The following is a 25,027-nucleotide window of genomic DNA, read 5'->3' as shown; positions in this document are numbered from 1 at the left end:
CAGCTGCTCCAGTATCAATTTTAAAGATGGTATTGGAGTCTTGAACTTGCTCTGTAACTGACCAATAGCCTGGACAAAGACAATCAACTTCCCCCATGGAACTTTGTAATTATGTCTTTATCTTGACTTTCCACCTTTTGAATGGAGTGTGTTTCATTAACTCTTTCTTGTCTTCTACTTCAATTAAATTTCTGGATTTGCAGAAACACTTGAACTGTCCAGTTTTTCCACACTGGAAGCATTCTGTGCATCCTCCTGGACAGTCCTGGCATCTATGTTAGGTTTACACACGACAATGCAAGCATCTCACAATGGCTGCCAGCATGGAGCTTCCCGTCCTTTCACCTGGTGTGCTGGCTTTTCTTGTTGGTGGGGCTGGTACCATCCAGTCAATGGAGTCATGTGAAGCTTCAGAGTTGTGCTGAAATATAGCCCGGTTAAATTCTCTAAGCTCAGCCTGCCTCAAGTACTGGACCGTTTGATCCAAAGTAAGATCATCTTTGATCTGCAGAAAGTCAGAGAGTTTTTCATTCCAGACACTCATGGCTGTGAAATCACAGATAAACTCATCCTTCAGTGCCCCACATCTGCAAGAGCTAGCTAGGTGATGTAGGTCAGTTAAAAATAATTCAATTGATAGCCCAGGTCATCGTGACTGCTGATTAAAACATTCTCATTCAATTATTACATTTAACTTCAGGCTAAAATAAGTGTCAAAGGCTTTGAGTATGGTCTATAAGTCCATTGTGGACTCCTGCCTAAGGGAACATTGTCTGTTACCAGACCTATAGCCTGAAGGAAGGAACTGACTTGCAGCTTTTGCTTTTTCGCGTGAAGGCCTGATGCTGCTTGAAAACGGAGAAAATGGTGTTTCCATAATGCCCGCTGCTGGTGTCTCTGTGGGCCTTCAAGGCAGTCAAATGGGCAGAGTAGGGGCAGGACTGCTCACCAGGGATGGTCATCGTTACCTTTCTCCAGTGTGCTTCTTCCTCCAGTAGATTTGTTACAAGTTGATATCAACATGTTCTTCACTCTGTGGCTCCTTTGATGACACTGATGTGTTATTTTTACATTGATGTCTCCACAGCTACCACCATGTTTTGAGATGGTCTGTCTATCTGTGGATTCTAGGCGTGGTACTTGGTTCTTAGACTGTAGGCATACCCTGGTATCTGCTAACATTTGTTTATTAGTATTACTTCTAACCAGGTCACAGAGTAGGCACATTGCTCCTAAGCATGGTGTTCCAATCTCTCCCTCTCTCTGTCTCTCTCTCAAGAGTGTAACACATGATTGACTAATGTTAGTGGTACATCATCACTCACATCATACATTAGCATATTCCATCTGTGAAACATTTATAATACAAAAATCAGCAGGGTGTATACCACCTGAACAGTATTGGTCTGTGATCCACTTGGGCACTGTTCCTATCTCCCAGTAAAAATTGAGGCCAGTGTCCTTGAACTAAATGTCAGTCACTATCCAGCAACCCCTGTGAAAAAAATGAGTATGGATGTTGGTTGAGAATAGGATGGGAATTAACTACATTGCATATAATGAGGAACGTCCATCTGGTCTTACACAAATAGAATAACCAATTCAATGGCATGCCAAAGCACAAATCATTGTCTTCAGAATAGATGTGGAAAAGATTGTCCAATTGACACTCCTCTGTCACCTCTGATTTGCTATATTTACTCCCATTCCCAATGCCTCCAACTTAAAAATCTCATCCTTGAGTATAAATGGCTTTTACACGTCCCTATTCTCTGCAACCTTTCCAGCTCTACAATCCCTCTTAATCTCCTCTGACTGTGGATTTTTTTGCATTCCCAGAGATTTTTGCAAACCATTGTTGGCCATTCCTTCAGCTCATGGTCCCCATACTCTGGAATTGTCTTCCTAAATCACTCTTTGCTCAAATCTATTTCTTTGACCAGGCTTTTGGTCACCATGGCAGGAAGGCATTGGGGGTGTGCCTGATGTCTTCCAGCTTTTTGCAAGTGGTGGAAAAGTTGCCCACCAGGAGTCCAATTGAGCCAATTGCGTGTCAAATTAAGGGCCATGTCCTGCTTTCGTGGGCATTTTGCTGTGTCAGGGAGATTGCTCAGTGAAACCTAATGGTTTCCCAATGGGATCTGTGGGAAAGGGGGCCAAGGGGGCCATCCTTTTTAGAAACTACATGCTGCACAGATGGGCACCCTGATGGTAAGTGGCACCCATATGGCATCGGCACACCTCATACCTTTGTCCGTATGACCACCGCCGCCACCCCCCCACCCACCCCAACCCAATCATCAGGGCCTGCCAGCCTGGTCCTAGCAACCGCCCCCCCTCCCCCCCTATTATCCCTTTTTGAGGGCACCTCGGCCATTGCAAGTGCAGTCTCAGAAAGGGCCACAGCTAGCTGTGCTGCTGATGATGCTACTGAGCTGCCAGCCCTTGAAGTGGGGCTGCCTCCTGCTTTCAGCCCCAGAGCCAGGACTTCAGCCACAATGGAAAAAATCAGCCCCTTGTGTCTCAGTGAAGTGCCTTGGGACATTCTTTTTACATTACAGGTGATATATAAATGTAAATGGTTGTTGATTCTCAGATTGTTCCCCAGTTAAATTATATTATTAATGCAAGAAATAGACCCTGATTAATACAGTTAATTCAGAATTCTTTCATGAACATTGGCTTTATTTTCTTCCTGAATATACTCAATTCAGAGCCCAGTACCCAGGATATCAATAAGTAGTACATATATCAGGAGTATAAAGATCACAAACATTTGAATTCATAAAGTTAAAATGAAGAAGATACATAAAGATACATAATTAGATGAGAATGATTCATCTTGTTGGTCAAACTAGGGAAGGTCATGTATAATTTCATAGAGAATGTAGTGCATAGACCAAGATAGGAGTCCATAATACAAGCATCAGGTAGTAGAATCTCATGGCAAGTATTGTCCTCTCCTTGTACATTTGGCTTCTTTTTTTTGGTCAGTGCCCTCCCAATTTTAAAAAAAAGTGTAGCAGTCAAAAGGAGGTTGATCCCTGCAAAGTCATCTTAATCTTTGAATGGATTAGTTATCAATTCAGAGATATAATAGCATGGCACTAACATCCCTTAATGTCTGGAAACCCTTGTTACATCCAGATTCAGAAAACTCATCACTCCGAAGCACAATGTGAACTTTTCAACAGGATTTAGTTGTCACTATTTGTAGGTTCCAGTTCCGCAGAAGGATTTGTTAGCCAAAATTACTTGGTTATTCTCTCCGTGACACTCCCTCACCTGCTCAATATTTCTCTTCTGTTTTTGTTTCAGATTTGCAGAACCTGCAGAAATTTGCTTATTGTCCCTAATTTCAAAGGTGTGCATATCAGCAAGTTAAAAAGGAATATTCATAGTAATAATATGGGTATGTTAATATTGGCCATGTTGGATCATTTGGAAAAATTTCAATTTCAGAACCAAAGTTTTCAAAATTTAAGTTTAAAAAGGGGAGTATCTCAAATTGTAATAGTTACTAATCACCATAAGGATTCTGTGCAATACCTTCTATTTTAATAATCTTCCTTAAATATCATATTAAATTTCCTAAATATTAACCTGACCAACATTTCCTATTGCCATTTAATGTCCCATTTATATAATCATACAGTCACCCCTTTGTGTATAGCCCTATCAGAGAAACAAAAGTGAGTCAAAAACTTTCTGTAAAACATTGAGAGGTAGGTTTTAAAAGCGTAGCCAAGAAATTGCTTCTGCATTTAAAAAAAATAGACACAATATAGACAGTCTTTCTGCAAGGTGCGCCTGAAAACAAAGGCCCAAGGCTTCCCAGAAATTGGGCTTTGGTCGTCACCTTTATGATACTGGCGAGCTGCAGATGCTAATGGGGTGTCCTGGTGCAACTGACCCGCTGGGCCTGCATCAGCTGACCCGCTGGGCCTGCATCGGCTGACCCGCTGGGCCTGCATCTGCTGACTCAGACAGCCTCAGATGAAGCCTGGACAGGATGGCAAACAGGAACGGGAAGAATACCGGCAAGCATTGGTCCACAGGACTGATATAGAGGAAGGAGGAGTACTCATTCTCCTCTGGGCTCCTCAGTAAGGTAAGTTTAAAAACAAAAATGAACATTTACATTCAGTTTGCCTGCCTCCAGCTGTTCCCTCTAAGGGCCGCTGATTAAGCTGCTGTAAACCTGTAGGCCACTGAGGGAAGAATGTCAAGTTCAGTGTTTCTCCCCAATTTGGTATCAGGTTGTAAATGAGATGCTGCACCACTGATCAACATATTCAAGAGGCTGAAAACCTGTTTTAGATGGGTGACCTAAGCATTCTGAAATCACTGGCTGCCATCAGGTACGGGAGATCCTGCTTGGAAATGGGCCAGCCTGAGTCTTTTAGCTTTTGCCCAGAAATTGCCAATGATGGGGACCAAATTCTACCCAAGTATCTCATAGATTAGTCATCTTAAAAATGCACAATCACATGTACAGTTTCCATAGCCTGAGTAACTTTGATTAAAAAGCATTTCCAAATGTGCAGAGTAAAGTACTAAAATGCAATTATATCGTGTAATGGCACAAAATATGCAATGCAGGAGGTGAGAGGTAAATCAGAGGTTAAAACATTGGACAGTGAGGTTCTTGTATCCCTTCACATCCTTCATTCTGTCGCAGTCAAAATCCACCATTAACTTTCGTAGGCCTGCTTTCTTGGGAATGATTTCAACATTTATTGTCATCGTTTGTTTTGGCTTTATCTCATCGACCCTGAAAAAATATAAAAGAAATGTGTTGTGTAAAAGAAATGTTTTTGGGTATAGTAAACAACCTCTCAATAGGGTTTAGAGATCTTGAAAATATTTACATTAATGCAAAACTTAAAGAAAGAACCAAACCAAAATCATTCTCGGCTTCTCTAATGGCTGATTTGATAATGTCAGCCTGTATTTTATTCTGCATGTCTCAGATCCTCTGTTTGTGTTCAGCTAGTTCTCATGGCTAAATCTCACCAACTTCTCAGAATTTATCAATCCAAAAGAGCTTTAACTTTTTTTTAATCCCTCATGTCTGATCAGCACAGCTATCCTTCCCTTGCTTCTGTTTTGTCCTTCAAAGAGTAGGGGAACTCACAAAGCTCCACAGCAAATTTTACAGAAGCACATGCTTAAGTCATTGACAAATGATGAAAATAAAGAAATCAACTCAAAAGTAAGAGCAGAGATTTTCCTTTCTGTTCTGCCTGGGGAATACTCAGGTCACAAACATAAGGATATGGAAGCGAAGGCCAGTTAATGTGAGGCCCATATGCTTCCTTAGGATTTCCAGGGCTGCTAAAATTGGTGTAATTGGGTAAACACCTGTAATACATGCAGGCCCAATGTTAGCATGCTAAATTGGCAAAGGGGCCTTCCTAAATTTCCTGCTTCAGTTTCTTTTTAGCATGCCTACTGGACATCCAAATAGAGAAATGCAACAAAAAGTTGACAGTGCTGCTTAAGCTGGAACCTTCTGCAGACCATAGGGTCTGTAAGATCCCATGAGCATAGTGTAAAAAGAAGGTGACAGAATGTAAGCAAAGCGCCCCACCATCAACATCCCCAAACCTAACATTATCTTCATGTCAACATGTCTTATGAGTGCTACTCTCCGGTTCAGATATTGGCAGCTAGGAATGTAGTTGCGGCTCCTCCAGGCCAGGATGTTTAAGCACACTGATCCTGCAGCAGGTACAATTATTCTCCCATACACTCTGCTTATTGAGTGTACCACAGGGACCTCAAGAGAAGAACTGGCCCTAAGATTTCTGGAAATCCTTCAGACACAGCAACATCAATGCTGTGACAATCATAGCAGGTCAGAAGTCTGAGTAGTCTGCAGTGAACGACTCACCTGACTCCCCAAAATCTCTCCATCATCTACAAGTTAGGAATGTGATGGAAAACTCCCCACTTGCACGGATAATTTGCAGCTCCAACAACACTCAAGACGCTCAACATCATCCAGAACAAAGTAATCTATTTAATGAGCACCCCATCCACCACCTTGCATATTCACCCTCTCCACTGCTGACACACAATGGTTACAGTGATCTATAGCCATATACAGGATGTACTGCAGCAATTTTCCAAGACTTCTTTGGTTGCACTTCCCAAAACTGTGACTTCTAGCACCTAGTATGATAAGGTCAGCAACTGCATGGGAACACCGCTCCTCCACGTCACCCATTTGTGATTGGAGTATGCTGTTTTCAAACTTAAATGTGGAATTCAATTGTATTATGATCACTGTATTATCAGTGGATCTTTTACTGTGACGTTACTAATTAACCTGCCTCATTGTACACTACTAGATCTAAAATAACTTTATCCCTGGTTAGTTTTACAATATATTGCTCCAGGAAACTGTCACTAAAACATTCTGCAAACTCATCTTCCAGACCATGCCAATTTGATTGGTCCAATTTATATGAAAATTAAAGCCCCCCATGACTATTACGTTGCCTTTGTTACAATCTACAATAATTCCTTGTTTAATGCTCTGTCCAACAGTGCAACTAATGTTAGGGGGCCTATAAACTACTCCCACCAGTGGTTTCTGAACCTTGCTATTCCTAATCCCCACCCATGTTGATTTTACCTCCTAGTTTTTGAGTCAAGATCCTTTCTCACTAATGCCCTTACATCATCCTTTATTATCAGAGCTGCTCCTCCTCCTTTTCCACTCCGCCTGTCTTTTTAAAATATTGTGTAGCCTGGGATATTTATTTCCCAATGGCTACCTTGTAACCATGTCTCTGTAATCGCAACTAGGTCTAAATCAGGGCTTCCCAAACTATGGGTCACAACCCCAAGTGGGGTCACAAGATGAGAGTTAGGGGTTGCCAACTTCGAGGCAGCAATGGCTACTGTGGAGCTCTGGCTGAGCGCTAACAGCTGTGAGACCCTTTTAAATTCTTGGGTATGGTCTAACTGACTGATCTTTGAGGCCTGATTCGTGCTCCAAAAAAGCCAATGAAAAGGTAGGTGCTTTTTTTAAAAAACCTGCAGCTTAAACAATTTGCTCTCATAAATATCTCCCCCTTCATTCTCACAAATCTCCTACTTCCCACACCCCCATCACCATTCTCACATCTCTAGCCCCCAACCTGGCTCTCACTCTGGGGGTACAGTAATTTTCAAGCTTCAAAATTTGGTCACAGTGGGGAAAGGTTTGGGAAGCACTGGCCTAAACCACTTATTTCTATTTGTGCCACTAGTTGATCTATCTTACTGCAGATGCTCTGTGCATTCAGATAGTTACTTCAATTTTATTTTTTTGCTACTATTCTCTGCATGGAATCCTACTCTCTGATGCAAAATTGCTATTAAACTCTCTGCCTCTGCCTGTTTCACTCAGCTTGTCTTTATCCATATCGATACATTTTCCTATTGCCTCAACTTTTACCTTTGGATTTCTAAATCTCCCTTCACCCAAACTCTCTTCCCCGCCCCAGTTAATTTAAAGCCATTTTTCCTACTCTGACCATATTTGTTGGTGCACTCCTTTGTTTGTACGCTCTGTCCCTTCCTTTCACACTCTGGTTACCATTGCCCATATTGCTACCCTTGCACTGTTGCCTTGCCCTTTCTCTTTAACTTTCCAAATCCCCCACAAATGAACTCTGCCCCCCACTACTCAGTCCATAGCCCTCTCTACATCCCTGGTTATACGATTTGCCAGGGCATGGTCCCAGCGCAGTTCAGGCAAAGACCGTCCCAACGGTACAGCTCCCTCTTTCTCCAGTACTGGTGCCAGTGCCCCATGAATCAAAACCCATTTCTCCTACACCAATCTTTTAGCCATGCATTCAACTCCATGGTCTTATTTACCTTATGCTCATGGCTCTGGTAATAATCCAGGATTGTTACCTTTGTGGTTCTGCTTTCTAATTTAGCCCCTAGCTGCTCATTCTCCCTCAATAGAAATTGAATATAGTAGATTTAATTTTCTGGGTAGGTGCTAACAGTGGGGATTTAATCATGATTTAGCCTGACTGAAAAGTAAATTAATTAATCACATGCAGTTATTTGCTTGCTGTTTGTTGTATCACAAGAATCTGGCCCTCCAATCAGTTGGTGACTTCCAAATGAACTAATCTCAGCTAGATAGGGACAATGGAGCCGTTGTGTCTCTGGGCTATAGGCAGAGAATCCATCCAAGGCTCGCATGACTGCTCTGTATTGAAGTGTTATTAATGGAAAATCTGCACGTGTAAATGTTTGATGAGGGCAGGTATATGGTGAGTCTGATTGTTCAACAGCTAAGTGGTTTGTCAACACTCATTATTTAGGATCATACATGAAGAACCAACACCCGAGAGAGGTAGCGAGGGCACCTGGTGCTCAAGGAACCATTTCACAGAAAAGGATTTGTTCTTTCTATCCATTACAGTAGGCACAGAAAAACATTAGAATCCTAACCATGTGTTATATATTTATTTGCAATCAATTAAATGAAAAATAATTTTGCTTTTCATTCAAATTATTGCCATCCCAACCTCAATTTTTTTTTCTCAGTAAAACAGATTTGATCATTCAGTACATTACAAATGCAATTTCCTTTACATCCATCTATATTATAACTAAATTGGATCAGATATTTCCATTATATGTATAGAAATAGTGTGGAATACAGCAGATGTGGATGAAATTAAGTCAACCACACAGTGTGGAACTGGAGCTGCATATAGGTCCAAATAGGTTGGAGTGATAGATCCCTTCTCCAAAGGGCACTAGTGAACCAATTGGGTCTTATAACAATCCAGCAGTCACTTTTCCTGGTGCTAGTCCATAAATCACTGGATATATTTCATTCAATTTCACAATATGTGCATGGATAGATTAAAGCTTACAACCTCTGGGTTGCTTGGACTGTACCATATGAGTAGGGTACTGTGCCCTGTTGTCAAGTTTAACTGCTGATCTGATCATTCCATTTTAAGCAATTGCCGTAAATGGAAAGCCTTCATCACTCTGTTTCAGACATTTGTCATGTCTTGTGCCCTCACATGATTTTCCCTGACCATTGAAGGTGGAAGAGTAAATATTTCCCTGGACTGGACCTCTGATTTTAAATTACCACACTTTCACAATTTAAACTGGACAAAAGAAATGTTTATTGGTATCTCTTAAACACAAGTAAAATTGCCAATCAAACATATATTCAAATAAAGCCAAAATATTCTTGTGTTTGCAGTGGTGACTTGACCATTCCTTCAGAAATTAGTCACAGCCATAATAGGAGTAAAATGTAACTTTGGAAGGGGAACGAAACAGGTGCTGGTGGATTGGCAAGTAAATCCACACTTGGATTTTCCACCGGTTTTATGACCTCACTGCGTCTGGAATTTTATTGTCTAATGCTTCTTCTGGATCCTATTGTCTTCAAATCAACCTGGGTTTTTTCTAATCCTATATGTATAGTTACAGAAAGAAAGAGGTACTAATGTGTGACAGAAGGCAAATAATGGGGACTTATGTATGCCAAAAATGAATAATTTGTTTGCCCTGTTGTGTGATTTTTTTTTTAGTAACCATGTTTTTCCACTTACTTGAACTGCTCCGTCCCATAAATTAGATTTACTCCTTCCACGGTGAAGACACACCTGTTCAGAGGCACTCGCAAAGGGTTTGTAAAGCAGATTTCTGCTGTCAGTGGTTTGTGTACAATAGGATCACCATGGATCTGAAGAAATAAATCAATGTTAACGTTACAGTTAACTCTTATTGTTCCAGATGGTTGAAATCAGTCAAACCCATGTTTATTAAAGTGTTGTGGTGTTGGAGCTGAACATTTGCCGATTTCAAGTGAAACAAAATCCTACCTAAACTGCCCCGAAGGTGAATGCTTTCCTCTTCTACTTCTCCCTTTCGAGGACTATTGTTCTGTCATTAATTTGAGAACTCAAAGTTTTTAACTGCATGCCAACCATCAGGTTTCAATTTGGCATCAGCGGTTTGGGGGCTCAGTTCAATGGTTGATTACAAAAGTCATTGCAATCCTTCCCCCTTCGACATTGTTCCTGTCTGAGACCTGCTGCTAACTTGAAGTGATCCTGCCCACCACCATATACTATAGGTAGGGATACGTGCAAGAACTGAAGTTTCTACATATGTAGAAAGCAACCATATTTGGTGTTGGACTTGGGTAGGAGTGAGAAAGAGGGGGGAGGGAAAGGAGAAAGCAAGGGAAATAAGGGAAGGGAATGATTAAAGGGGACACATTTTTGGCCAGTACTTTGAGGAAAGGAAGAAGAGGAGAAGCTCGAAGTGCTTTGGGCTAAAGGAAGGATAGCTTTAACATTAACCAAGGGGGAGTGGAGAGGGTGCAGCTTAAAGAAGGTCAGCTTGACCCATGTTAGAAATGGAGAAGAACGCCACATTGAATTTATGGGAATGATGGAACAGAATGTCAGTATAAACTGGAAAAATTGGAGGAAACAACTAACTGGGAAATTTCTTGGAGCAGCTCTTGCTCCACTGGAAATCCCACTAAAGCTCAGTTTGTTTCCAAGTGCTTAATGTTATCCAATACAGTCTTATTCCTCTTTCCATTTAGTCATTAATGAAAATAATCAAATGTAATATTATAGTTCAAATCTTATATTGTGTTCTAGAAGGTAATGTCAAAAAGTCAAGCTGGCTATTTATAGAGGGTAAGTGCAGGAGGACCACTGAATGTGATCCAAAAGTTGAAATATCGAAAGATTGCCAGTTCAATTATGGGTTCAATAGTGAAGATACAGTTGATGATGTTGCTGCAGTTTATTACCTGAACTGTGATATCAGGATTGCTCACAAGAAGATCCTTCATTGCCATTGCACTTTCTTTTGTCACCATATCAAATGCTAAAGCAGTCAGCTTGATCAAATTATGATGTTCAAGGTAATCACCATAGTGTGAGTAAGCCACTTCAAGAGCCACTGTTTCATCTGAAAGGACAATTTAAGAACAAGCAACAAGTTAAAAAAATACCAGAAGTTTCAGTGGAATAATGTTTTCTTATATTTATGTAATATCTTTTAAGTCCTACAACACTTCATAAAGGGGAGAGGGGTCTGGAATTGGTTGAGGAGTTAAGACCATAAGATGTAGAAGTAGAAGTAGGATATTCGGCCCATCGAGTCTGCTCCACCATTCAATGAGATCATGGCTGATCTGATAATCCTCAACTCCAAGTTCTTGCCTTGTTCCCACAACCCTTGATTCTCTTACTGATTAAAAAGCTGTCTATCTCAGCTTTGAAATACTTAACAACCTGGCTTCTATAGCCCTCTGCGGTAAAGAATTCCACAGATTCACTACCCTTTGAGGGAAGAAATTCCCCCTCATCTCTGTTTTAAATAGGCACCCCCTTACCCTGAAATTATGCCCTCTGGTCCTTGACTCTCCCACAAGAGGAAACAACCTCTCAGCATTTACCCTGTCAATTCCCCTAAGAATCTTATATGTTTCAATAAGGTCACATCTCATTCTTCTGAACTCCAATGAGTACAGGCCCAACCTACTCAACCTCCCCTCATAAGAAAATCCCTCCATACCCGGGATCAACCTAGTCAACCTTCTGGACTGCCTACAATGCCAGTATATCTTTCCTTAGATGAGGGGACCAAAATTGTTCACAGTATTCTAGGTGTGGTCTAAATAGTGCCCTGTATAATTTTAGCAAGACTTCCCTATTTTTATACTCCATTCCTTTTGAAATAAAGGCCAACATTCCATTTGCCTTCCCTATTACCTGTTGAACTTGTATGTTAGCTTTTGGGATTCATGTGCAAGGACTCCCAAATCCCTCTGTGCTGACGGTTCTGCAGTCTTTCTTCATTTAAATAATATTCAGCTCCTCTATTCTTCTTGCCAAAGTGCATAACCTCACAATTTCCCACATTATATTCCACCTGCCAAGTTTTTGCCCACTCACTTAAACTGTCTCTCTCCCTCTGTAGGCTCCTTGTGTCATCCTCACCACTTGCCTTCCTATCTATTTTTTGTGTGTCATCCACAAATTTGGCAAGAGTACATTCACTTCCCTCATCTAAGTCATTAATATATATTGTAAATAATTGAGGCCCCAGCACTGATCCCTATGGCACTCCACTAGTTACAGATTGCCATTCTGAAAATGCTCCCCTTATCCTAACTCTCTGTCTTCTATTAGTTAGCCAATCCTCCACCCATGCTAATATATTACCTCCAACACCATGGGCTGTAATATTTTAAGTAGCCTTATGTGCGGTACCTTATCGAATGCCTTTTGGAAATCTAAATATATTGCACCTACTTGTTCCCCATTATCTATCCTGCTTGTTACCTCAAAGAATTCTAATACATTTGTTGGGTATGATTTCCCCTTCATGAATCCATGCTGACTCTGCTTGATTAGATTATGTATTTCTAAATGCTCTGCTATTACATCCTTTATAATAGGCTCTAACATTTTCCCAATGACAGATGTTAAGCTAGCTGGCCGATAGTTATCTGTTTTTTGTCTCCCTCCCTTTTTGAATAAGGATGTTACACTGGCCATTCTCCAATCCTCTGGAACTTTTCTAGAATCTAAGGATTCGTGGAGGATTACTATCAGTGCATCCACTATCTTGGTAGCTACTTCCTTTAATATCCTAGGATGCAATCCATCAGGTCCTGGTGACCTATTGGCCTTTAGCCCCCTTAGTTTCTCTAGTACTTTTTCTCTAGTGATAGTTATTGTATTTATTTCCTCCCCACCTTTTGCACCTTGATTATTTAATATTTTTGGAATGCTATTAGTATCTTCTACCATGAAGACTGAAGCAAAGTGTTTATTCAACTCCTCTGCCATTCCCAGGTTCCCCATTATAATTTCCCCAGCCTCATTCTCTATGGGGCCTATGTTCGCTTTGGCCTCTCTCTTCCATTTTATACATTTAAAGACGCTCTTACTGTCCATTTTTATATTACTTGTTAGTTTACCCTCAAAGTTTAGTTTGTCCCTCCTTATTATTATTTTGGGCATCTTTTGTTGGTTTTTAAAACTTTTCCAATCCTCTGGCTTACCACTAATCTTTGCCACGTTGTATGTTTTTTTCTTTCAATTTGATACTTCTTTAACTTCCTTGGTTAATCATGGTTGGTTTAACCCCTTCCTTGAATCCTTCTTCCTCACTGGGATAAATCTTTGTTGAGAGTCATGAACTATTTTCTTAAATGTCTGCCATTGTTCATCAACCGCCTTTTCTGCTAAACTCCTTTCCCAGTCCATTCCAGTCAACTCTGCCCTCATTCCTTTGTAATCACCCTTATTTAGTTGTAGCACAATTGTTTCCAACCCAAATTTCTAACTCTCAAACTGAATGCTAAATTCTACCATATTATGGTCACTGTTTCCTAGGGGATCCTTTACTCTGAGATCATGTATTAAACCTGCCTCATTGCACATTACCAGATCCAAAATAGCCTGTTCCCTGGTTGGATTCACAAAATATTGTTCTAAGAAACTGTCCCGAATACATTCTATGAATTCTTGCTCGTGGTTTTCCCTGCCAATTTGATTTTCCCAATCTACATGAAGATTAAAGACACCCATGATTAATGTACTGCCTTTTTTACATGCCCTCATTATCTCTTGATTTATTCTCTGTCCTACAGTATACCTACTGTTAGGAGGTCTATAGACTACTCCCACCAGTGTCTTCTTCCCCTTGATATTTCTTACCTCCACCCATATGGATTCTACATTTTCCGATCCAAGATCCTTTCTTGCTTTTGTACTGATTCCATCTCGTACTAACAAAGCTACCCCACCACCCATTCCTTCCTGCCTTTCGAAAAGTCACATGCCACTGCATATTTAGTTCTCAGCTTTGATCTCCTTGTAACCACATCTCTGTAATGGCTATAAGATCATACCCACTAATCTCTATTTGTGCCGTTAATTCATTTATTTTGTTCTGAATAATTTGTGCATTTGAGTAAAGAGCCATTAATTTTGCCTTTTTACCATTTGGTGGGGTGGTAAATAGTGAGGAGGATAGCCTTAGATTACAGGAGGATATAGACAGGCTGGTCAGATGGGCTGATCAGTGGCAAATGGCATTTAATCCGGATAAGTGTGAGGTGATGCACTTGGGCAGGACAAACAAGGCACAGGAATACACGATGAATGGTAGGACCCTGGGAAGTACCAAGGGTCAGAGGGACCTTAGTGTGCATGTCCATCAATCCCTTAAGGTAGCGGGACAGGTAGATAAGGTGGTTAAGAAGGCATATGGGATACTTGCTTTTATTAGCCGAGGAATAGAGTATAAGAGCAGGGAGGTTATGCTGGAACTGTATAAAACTCTGGTTAGGCCACAGCTACTAGAGTATTGCATGCAGTTCTGGAATTCACATTTTAGGAAGGATGTGAGTGCAGAGGAGATTTACCAGGATGTTGTCTGCGCTGGAGAGTTTTAGTTATGAGGAGAGATTGGATAGACTGGGGCTATTTTCCCTGGAGCAGAGGAGATTGAGGGGGGACATGATTGAGGTGTATAAAATTATAAGGGGCATAGATAGGGTAGACAGGAAGGAACTTTTCCCCTTGGTGGAGGGATCAATAACCAGGGGGCATAGATTTAAGGTAAGGGGCAGGAGGTGTAGAGGGGATGTGAGGAAGAATTTTTTTCACCCAGAGGGTGGTGGGAATCTGGAACTTATTGTCTGAAAGGGTGGTAGAGGCAGAAACCCTCAAAACATTTAAGAAATATTTGGATATGCACTTGCGATGCCATGGCATACAAGGCTATGGGCCTTGTGCTGGAAAATGGGATTAGAATAGTTAGGCACTTGTTTGACCGGCGCAGACTTGATGGACTGAAGGACCTTTTTCTGTGCTGTAGACCTCTATGAATCTGTGACTCCCCCTTTGACTCTATTTGCTGCTTTTTAAAAAATGTTTGGACACTCTGTCCCTTCCTGTCACACTCTGGGTATCAATACCTAATTAGCTGCCCTGCAAGGCTGCCATGTCCTTTTGCTTTGGAAGCCTAAGCATCCCCTTTCCAGAACACCCCCTCCCCCCCCTCTATTTAGTTTAAAGCACTCTCTAAAGCCCTAGTTATTCGGTTCGCCAGGACACTGGTCCCAGCACGGTTCAAGTGAAGCCTGTCCCATCGGAACTGCTCCCTTCTATCCCAGTACTGGTTCCAATGCCCCATGAACTGAAGCCCATTCCTCACACACCATTCTCTGAGCCACGCATTTAACCCCTTGACTCTATTTACCCTATGCCAGTTTGCCCATGGCTCAGATAGCAACCTCAAGATTATTACCATGGATCTTCTGCTTATTAATTTAGCTCATAACTGTTCAAATTCTTTCAGCAGAACCTCCTTTCTAGTCCTATCAATGTTATTTGTATCAAATAAGGCAAGGTTGAAAAGATTGGTTTAAGACAGCTTTTAAAGGTGTGGAGAGATGTAGTAAATCAATGGGTTGTTGAATGAAAATTTCAGTGTTTAAGGCCATGATGGCTGAAGGCATAATCACCAAAGATGGTGTGAGGAGGATGGTTGGGTGGGGAGTGGGGACAAGGGTGAGAAGCGATATTTCACACTCTTAAAAAATGGAGGATGTGAATCAAGACACAAGGTTGAAGAAGGTTGCGAAGATAAGGTAGAATAAAGCTTTTGGTGGATGTGTAAGCAAGGATTTTGAATTCAATGCACTGAAGCAGTAGGTCTGGGGCATGTATAAAATGGACTTACAATGGGATAAGATGTGCATGGTAGAGATCTGGATGAGTTGGAATTTCTGTAAAGTGGAGAGCTGGAGGTTGGATAGGGTGGAATAGGATGTAATTGGCTGTAAAGTTGGGTTTGGAGATGACAAGGATATGAATAAAGATTTCAGCAGTGGTGGAGGTAAGATAGGGGAAGAAAGGAATGAAATTTGCACAAGTAAAACAAACTCTGGTTTATTTGGCCATCTTAGAACTGGTTTCCCTGAGAAATTGCAATCATTATTTTTACTACTTGCAGCTACAAAGTCATGACATGCTTTATGAATGTCTAATCTGGATGTCTATGATGAACATTTCTATTATTTCTGGAAAACCTTATTACAGATATTTCCAATGCTGAAAGTTAAGGGGATTGTTTGAAGATTTGAAGAAATCTATTTTTCACATAATAAATAAGCATGTGAATACTTCAATAAATGTAAATTACATTAACAAATAATCACTTGTATATAATTATTTATATCATTTTGCTTAGATAAAATGTGTGTGTGTGTTTGTGTGCATGCGTGTGTCTGTGTGCATGCGTGCATGTGCATGCGTACGTGCATGGGCGTACCTGGGTGCGTGTGTGCGCGTGTGCACATCTGTCTGTCTGTGTGTGCCTGTGTCTGTGTCCATGTGTGTGTCTGTTTGTGCACATGTGTATGTGTCTGTCTGCATGTGTGTCTGTGTGTATGTGTGTGTACGTGTCTGTGTGAGTGTTTGTGCGTCTGTGTGTATGCCTGTGTGTGTGTCTCTCTCCCTCTGTTTGTCTGTGTGTGTGTGTGTGTGTCTTGCTCTCTGTCTGTGTGTGTATCTGTGTGCGTGTCTGTGCATCTCTGTGTGTGTCTCTCTCTCTCTGTTTGTCTCTCTCTGTTTGTCTGTGGTCTGTGTTTATGTGTGTGCCTCTCTCTCTCTCTCTCTGTGTGTATGTATGGGCAGGATTTCCCGGTTGGTGGGCGTAAAACGACGCGGGATGATGGGAACTCCCGACGTCACCCCGCGTCATTTCAATTTTCAGGTCGGCGGGAGCTCGGCCGAATCAGCTGTGCACCCGCTGACCTGTCAATGGCCAATTGAGGCCATTGACAGAGTCATTAAAGTAATTAATGGACCTGCCCGTCCAACCTTAAGGTTGGTGGGCAGGCTGGGAGCCCTGGCGGGCTTCAGAGAGAGCATGAAGCCTCATCCACGGGCAGGATGAGGTTTCATGTAGGTTTTTAAAAATTTAATAAAAGTTTAACTGAAAGTGATGGACATGTCCCAACTCATGTGACAGTGTCACATGAGGGGACATGTCAGGGAAATTTTATTCTATTTTTAACACTTTTACACTTGGAGCCGATCTCCCCGAGGCAGCACTTAGCCTCAGGGAGATGAGTGCGCTCTTTCGAGCACATGCGCGAAAGAGTGCACTCTTGGCTTAGGGAATCTGCCCCCGCCCGCACAGGGAGCGCATAGTGCTTCTTGGCGGATGTCACGCTGGGTGGACCTTAATTGGCCTGCCCACGTAAAATGGCGGCGCGCCCCCGATCAGAGGCGTGCCTGCATGCACCCGCTCTTGAACTTCCCCCCCGAAGGGGGGAAAATTCTGTCCTATATGTCTATCTCTGTGTATGTGTGTGTGTGTGTGTGTGTGTGCGCGCGGCAGGGTGAGGGGATATTTGTGGGGGCCGTGGTGTGTGAGGAGAATGGCGAATATTATGGATACCAGCCAATCAGAAGGAAACAAGGCAGTTCAAATATGACATTTGAACCAATCAGGAGATTTACATATAAATTAGCGTAATGCTTGGGGTATGGTGGATGGCTATCTAGATCTATGACAAAGATACATAGAGGGTTATGGATCCATGCCATTTAATTTCAAGTTGCTGTTAGATATTGCCATAACTAGTTACTAAATTATATCATTTGGCAAGCCTGATAATTTAAACAGATTACATATAAACATCACATGTTTCTGGCATCATGACAGGTATGACCAGATTATGATGAAAGGTCACAGACATGAAATGTTAACTCAATTTTTCTACCCACAGATGCTGCCTAACCTGCTGCAAAATTTTGGCATTTTCTGCTTTTTTAATGACCAAATCATAACAGCTTGTTACAACAGCAAATGAAGACAAGAAAGATGCAAGATCAATAATTGTTCCATTACCTTCATTGGCTTGAACAGCAATTTGTTCCAGATTCTTTTCTGTAATTTGGCGCAAGAGTTTTCCATCATAGCTCTTCATAAGAGCATTGAAGTTAAGTTTGCAGACCATATTCGTTGAACTGCGGTTGGAGATGGTTACAAGAACTTGAGTGTCAGATCCATTGTTGATTGATTTCTCAGTCTTCACATGGACATGGAGTTTCTTTTCCGGCGGGGAGCACAGTCTATTTGTGAGGTCAGCTTCAGAAACAATTGCTCTTTCTTTAGCAGAACCTAAATAGATTGAAAAATAAGGCTGCATAAGATATCAGTGGTTTATTTATTTTTCTGCTCTCTTTATTAACTAGCTGTTCGCTCAAGTTATAAAATGTGATCTGGTAGTTGAATCCATTGCCATACAACTGGATTGTTAAAATTGGAATCAAGATGTAACCGAGAACAGTAGTTAAACTTTAAAAAAAAATCACATTTTAAAATGTCTGTTTCTTTCCCTTACCCTCAGGATATTTGTAACTGTGGGTGATGTCATCACGGCCATCTCTGCTACAACTTTTGGTGCTGATATTCTGGCCCACATGCTGAGTTTCAACATGTATCTTTTTTTTTCTGCCATCTCTATGCACGATCCAAGATATTTGATCAGCATTGACCTCAGCAAAAACAAAGGGAACGTCATACTTCATATCCACAGCTCCTTCTTTGATTGCATTGACTGGAGCTGGTCCACAGCAAAAAATTCCTAAAAAACAAAAAAAAATTGAGAAACAACCCAAATGAACTTAAATGATCCTTACCATGATTTAATAAAATCTTTCAGGAGCCCTTACAGTCATCTCACATTAGTCTATTCAAAAATTATACACTTTTATTAAAATATAGTTGTTTGTTTTTATTTTTCAAGATTTGCTTCCTCTGCCATGCAATTTTGTTGAAATTGAGTTACTTTAGAGAGAACCTCATGGTAGGAAACACTGAAAATAGTGTGATTAAATAATGCTTAATAATTTATTCCACTATCTCTATTGATGAGAGGACTTCTCTTATTCGTTTGCGGGATGTGAGCATTGCTGGCGAGGCCAGCATCTATTGCCCATCCCTAATTGCCCTTGAGAAGATGGTGGTGAGCTGCCTTCTTGAACTGCTGCAGTCCATGTGGTGTAAGTACACCCACAGTACTGCTAAGAAGGGTGTTCCAAGATTTTGACCCAGCAACAGTAAAGGAACAGCAATATATTTCCAAGTGAGGGTGGTGAGTGGCTTGGAAAGGAACTGCAAGGTGGTGGTGTTCCCACGTATCCCTTGTCCTTCTAGATGGTAGGGGTCGTAGTTTGGAAGGTGCTGCGTAAGGAGCCTTGGTGAGTTCCTGCAGTGCACCTTGTAGATGATACACACTGCTGCCACTGTCGGTGGTAAAGGGAGTGAATGTTTGTGGATGGGGTGTCAATCAAGCAGGCTTCCTTATCCTGGATAGTGTCGGGCTTCTTGAGCGTTTTGAGAGCTGTACTCGTCCAGGCAAGTGGAGAGTATTCCATCACACTCCTGACTTATGTTTGTAGATGGTGGACAGGATTTCGGGAGTCAGGAAGTGAATTACTAGCTGCAAGATTCCTAGCCTCTGATCTGCTCTTGTAGCCACTGTATTTATATGGCTATCCCAGTTCAGTTTCTGGTCATTGATAACCCCCAGGATGTTGATAGTGGGGGACTCAGTGATGGTAATGCCTTTGAATGTCAAGGGGCAAGGGTTAGATTCTCTCTTGTTGGAGATGGTCATTTCCTGGCAATTATGTGGTGCAAATGTTACCTGCCTCTTGTCAGCCCAAACCTGGATATTCTCCAGTTCTTGCTGCATTTGGATATGAACTGCTTCAGTATCTGAGGAGTTGCAAATGGTGTTGAACATTGTGCAATCATCAGTAAACATCCCAACCTCAGACCTTATGATGGAAGGAAGGTCATTGATGAAGCAGCTGATTTGATTTGTCCTGGGACACTACCCTGAGGAACTCCTGCAGTGATGTCCTGGAACTGAGATGATTGACCCCCAACAACCACAACCATCTTCCTTTGTGATAGGTATGACTCCAGCCAACCAGGTTTTCCCCCTGATTCCCAATGACTCCAGTTTTGCTAGGGCTCCTTGGTGTCACACTCAGTCAAATGCTGCCTTGATGTCAAGGGCAGTCACTCTCACCTCACTTTGGGAGTTCAGCTCTTTTGTCCATGTTTGAACCAAGGCTGTAATGAGGTCAGGAGCTGAGTGAACCTGGTGGAACCCAAACAGCGAGCAGGTTGTTGTTAAGCAAATGCTGCTTGAAAGTACTGTTGATGACCCCTTCCATCACTTTTCTGATGATGGTGAGTAGACTGATAAGGCTGTAATTGGCTGAGTTGGATTTGACCTGTTTTTTGTGTACAGGACATACCTGGGCAATTTTCCACATTGCCAGGTAGATGCCAGTGTTGTAGCTGTACTGGAACAGCTTGGCTAGGGCCACGGACAAATGCTGGAGCACAAGTCTTCAGTACTATGGCCAGAAAATTGTCAGGGCCCATGGACTTTGCAGTATTCAGTGCCTTCAGCCATTTCATGATATCACGTAGATTGAATCAAATTGGCATCTGTGATGCTGGGGACTTCCGGTGGAGGCTGAGATGGATCATCTTCTGGCTGAAGATTGTAGCAAATTTTGTGCTGGGCTCCTCCATTCATTGAGGATGGGGATATTTGTGGAGCCTCCTCCCCCAGGAGGTTGTTTAATTGTCCACCACCATTCATGACTGGATGTTGCAGTACTTGGATCTGATCCATTGGTTGTGGCATCACTTAGCTATGTCTATCACTTGCTGCTTATGCTGTGTGACACGCAAGTAATCCCATGTTTACCAGGTTGACACCTCATTTTCAAGTGTGCCTGGTGCTGCTTCTGGCATGTCCTTCTGCAATCTTCTTGAACCAGGGCTGATCCCCTGGCTTGGTGGTAATGGTAGAGTGGGGGATAAGTTGAGCCATGAGGTTACAGATTCTGTTCAAGTACAATTCTGCTGCTGCCCCACAGCATCTCATGGATGCCCAGTCTTGAGTTGCTAGGTCTGTTCAAAATTTATCCCATTTAGCATGGTGGTAGTGCCACACAACACAATGGAGGGTATCATCAATGTGAGGACAGGACTTAGTATCAGTAGGAGTGACCACCTTGGGGAGATGGTCATGGAAAGATGCATCTGCAGCAGGCAGGTTGGTGAGGATAAGTATGTTTTTCCCCTTACCACCTGCCAGCTCTGTATTGCATTCTTGGATGGGGATTGGAGTCCCCCATCCAGAATACCTTCTGTGCCCTCTCCACCCTCAGTGCTTCCCAACATAGGAGGAGTACTGATTCAGGTGGGGGTATAGATGGTAATCAGCTGGAGGTTTTGATGCTGACTCCCTTCTGGCTGTATACCACTGTGACAGGGCATAACAGGGATGGTCTGGTTCCTAGGTCAATGCTGGGTGGTCTGTCTGGTTTCATTCCTTTTTATTGACTTTTTAGTGCTTTGATACACCTGAGTGGCTTGCTAGGCTATTTCAGAATCACATGTGGGCCAGACATTAGTGAACCAGACTGGTTTTTACAGCAATTGATTCATGGTCATCATTAGACTTTTAATTCCAGATTTTTATCTGCCATTATGGGATTTGAACCCAGGCCCCCGGAGAATTATCCTGGGTCACTGGTTTACCAGTCCAGTGACAATACCACTACACCACTGCCTTCCCTGATTTACCCCCTGAGAATCTTATGCTGCCCAACTGCCTGGCCTATGTTGGGCCAATAGAATATTAATGCATGACACAGCACATTCAATACAACAGTAATTAAGTCACTACTAAGAGAAAAGGTATGAACTGGTTGAGGTGCACTATTATAGTTTATGATGTTGGAATTCCTCTCTGTACCTTCACTTTTCTCCTGTGGGGTTGGGTCCAATGCCTGCCAACCATCATAACCTGACCTCAGATCATTTCGTGCCATCCAACTCTCTATCCAGACATGGAAGTTCCTAAAGTGCAGCAACAGTGAAAAATCTCCATGTTACTAAAATTCTGACAGAAATCATTTTGTTATGTTTGTGTGCTTAATTAGGGAAATAAAAGACAGATGAACACTTGGTCTATCTAATAGTGACCATCAGTCATTCCAATTTTATAAGGTCAGTTATGATTTATCTACACATGATCTGTCTTGATATCAGTGATCACTATTACAAAGTGTTTTGCTGTTATATTTTGAAATTCAATTAAATTATCCAGTTTATATTCCAACTCTTTGAAAATAGTGTCCTTAACATAACTAGGTTTGGTATCAGAATTAAAAGGAGAGGAACAATCAAAGATAATTTTAAAACTGTTCTCCTTTCAGACACTCTAAACCCTCCACCTTTTGGATCCTGGTATTTCTTTATGTGGCTCAATGTCACATTTTGTCTGATAATGCTCCTGTGCGGCGGCTTGGGAAGTTTTACTGTATTAAAAACATTATACAAATGCAAGTTTTAATTGTAAACAAATGACTGGCAAAAATAAATAAATTTTAGTAAAATAAAAATAGAACTAACCCATAACTGAATCAACTACATCAAGTTCTCCTTTTTAAAAACTGACCATTACTCTAGAAGTTTGGAGGGAAAAAATATCCATAAGCTTTTTTCTCTACTGCCAATTGCTACCTTAAATTCCTTTCACCTGCTTCCTCCATCATCCCCTCTAAGAAATCCAAGAAGCTCATATATTTCTTTTTCAATAAGGTAATAATTATCTATTCAGCTGCCTCTGTTACTTCCACCTTGTTTTCTTCCAACTAAGCTAATCTTCCCCAATCTCTTTCCTACCCATCTCGCCCATTGGCCTCTCAAGATCCACTCTTTCACAAGTCCTACCTGCTGTTTAATGGACTCCATTGTCATTTAATTCCTGATCACCTAACTTCCCTTCCTGGCTTCCATGATTGTAGACATTCTAAATGGATCCTTCAGTCAGTCCCCTCTTCTATGTCTAAACCTTCTCAAAGCCCTTCAGAAGCATGCTTCCTTTGACCTCACTACTATCCCATCCCCATGCCCCTTTTCCTCTCTCATGCTTCTTCAATGTGTTGCCACCTCCACAATCCTTGCCCATTCCTCGCAGAATTTCTTGTTTGAATCTCTCCATTCAGGATCCTTCTGCTTTCCAACCCCAAAACAGTCCTAATCGAAGTCACAAATTACGTTCCCTGTAATTGTAATAATGCTTTATTATTCCTCCTTGTCCTCCTCAATCTCTCTGCAACCTGTGACATGGTCAAACATCATTTCTAATGACCTTTCTCCATTGTCCTGCTCAGTGGCACTGTGCTCATTTGATTCTCTGACCTTGCTGATGATTGCTAGAGTATCTCTGGCAATGGCTTCCCTTCCCAGGCATGCACCTTAATAATTCTGCAAGGATTCATTCCTGGTCCTCTCTTCTTCCTCACCTATATGCTGCACTCATATATCTGTATTTTTTACACTAATTTGACTCACCAAATGCTTTCACTTTGTCTTCCATGTTTTCTCCCATATTCATCATATAATGTGTCAATTGTTAAATTCCCATTGCTGTCATGAGCAGAATTAAAGTTTGTGACAACACGAGTAGGAATTCCTAAGCACCTCAAAACTAAAAAAGGAATAAAAAGAGCAATTAATTCATCATAGCTTAATTGCACATATTTATAATTGTGGCAGTATCAGATATCTGAGCAAGCTGCCAGCATCTTAATACAGTATTTGCTAATTTAGGATTTTTTTTTCAGAAAAATGAACATTAGTTTCTTTAAAATATTTTTAAATCAATGAACCTCCAATCAATATAACAAGAAAGAACTTTCATTTATATAGCACCATTCACAACCTCAGTATGACTCACAGATAAGAATTCTGTATTGTAGTCTTAATGTTTTAATGTAAGGATACATATAGCAGCCAATCTGCACACCGCAACCTCGCACAACTAGCAATGAGTGATATGACCACATAATTTGTTTTAGTTCTGTTGGTTGGGGGATGAATGTTAGGCAAGACATCAGGAGAACTGATGTTCTGCTCTTCTTTCAAGAGAATCATTGACGTCAAGCTTGAGCTGGCAGACATAGTTCAACATCTCAACTGAAAGGCAGGATCTCCAGCAGTGCAGTATTCCCTCAGTATTTCCTAGGATACATGCGTTAATCTATGGTTTGGAGCTTGAACCTAGGGCCTTGTGCTTTAGGTGAGAGTGTGACCGCTGAGCCAAGGCTGACATCTAACAACAGCCACTTTTCTCACCAACATCTGGCATGAGAAACATTAGAATCTTGTAGTAGGATGAACTGGGTAAATGTTGCTTGTCTCCTCTTGATGTGCAAGCTTATTAAATAGCAGTGATGTTAGACAGGCTTAGTGCTGTAAATTATTAGCCCAATTTTAAAAACTCACACTGCATCTAACAAAGTGTTGAGCCAAGAGCAGAGTCTTCAAACTTAACCCATTCAAAATATTCTTCTATATTCTTCCTGTTATTGAGCAGAATTAACATTTGTGACAACATAGCTGAGAATTGGGTAGCACAATGCAGATAAATTACAGTGGAGTATTGAGCAAATTGTATAGACTGGCCTAGGGAGACAATAGGCTGAATCTTACACACTCAGAATCTGGCAGTGTATTGGGACCAAATCTGCACTTGCGAGTAATGAGCATTTTTGGGCATCCTATTAGGAGCAGTGGGCGTGAGGGGCAGTCAGAACCCTGACTGAGGACAGTGCATTTCATGGCAAACCAGTTGCTAGGGCAGGGGCTGCACAAATCATTTTGAACAGCAAATCTGTGGAGATAAAAGGAAGTGGAAGTTGGATGTTAGAAGGGGAAAGGCAGCCCAGTGATTCACAGAGTGATATGTAAGGGAATGCTGGAAGCTGGGCACAGGGTGGGGAGGGGGATGGGGTAATGCTCTTTCCAGAGGATGGCAAGAGGATGCCAGTTGGCCTCACCAAACAGGTGTGGCTAGAGGTCGCAGAGGTGGTGAACAGCCGCA

At 41.7% G+C, this 25,027-nt stretch overlaps 1 protein-coding gene across 1 annotated transcript in view; it reads right to left on the bottom strand.

Annotated features, from left to right (window-relative positions):
* Positions 1-3,536: 3,536 nt before the first annotated feature.
* Positions 3,537-25,027, bottom strand: part of LOC144688612 (protein-glutamine gamma-glutamyltransferase 2-like) — a 45,382-nt gene continuing 23,891 nt past the window's right edge. Inside the window, exons 7-13 of the mRNA XM_078555387.1 lie at positions 23,497-23,632; positions 21,893-21,996; positions 18,446-18,688; positions 17,950-18,222; positions 10,817-10,977; positions 9,597-9,730; positions 3,537-4,774 (exon numbers count right to left, since the gene is read on the bottom strand). Coding sequence (XP_078411513.1) covers positions 4,618-4,774; positions 9,597-9,730; positions 10,817-10,977; positions 17,950-18,222; positions 18,446-18,688; positions 21,893-21,996; positions 23,497-23,632 — 1,208 coding nt within the window. The 3' untranslated portion in view covers positions 3,537-4,617. The remainder of the gene's footprint in view (positions 4,775-9,596; positions 9,731-10,816; positions 10,978-17,949; positions 18,223-18,445; positions 18,689-21,892; positions 21,997-23,496; positions 23,633-25,027) is intronic.

Source organism: Cetorhinus maximus, chromosome 13 (assembly GCF_964194155.1).
Source record: "Cetorhinus maximus chromosome 13, sCetMax3.hap1.1, whole genome shotgun sequence".
NCBI classification, from domain to species: domain Eukaryota; kingdom Metazoa; phylum Chordata; class Chondrichthyes; order Lamniformes; family Cetorhinidae; genus Cetorhinus; species Cetorhinus maximus.
The sequence above is the reverse complement of the archived record's forward strand: the minus strand, read 5'-3'. Positions and strand labels throughout refer to the sequence as shown.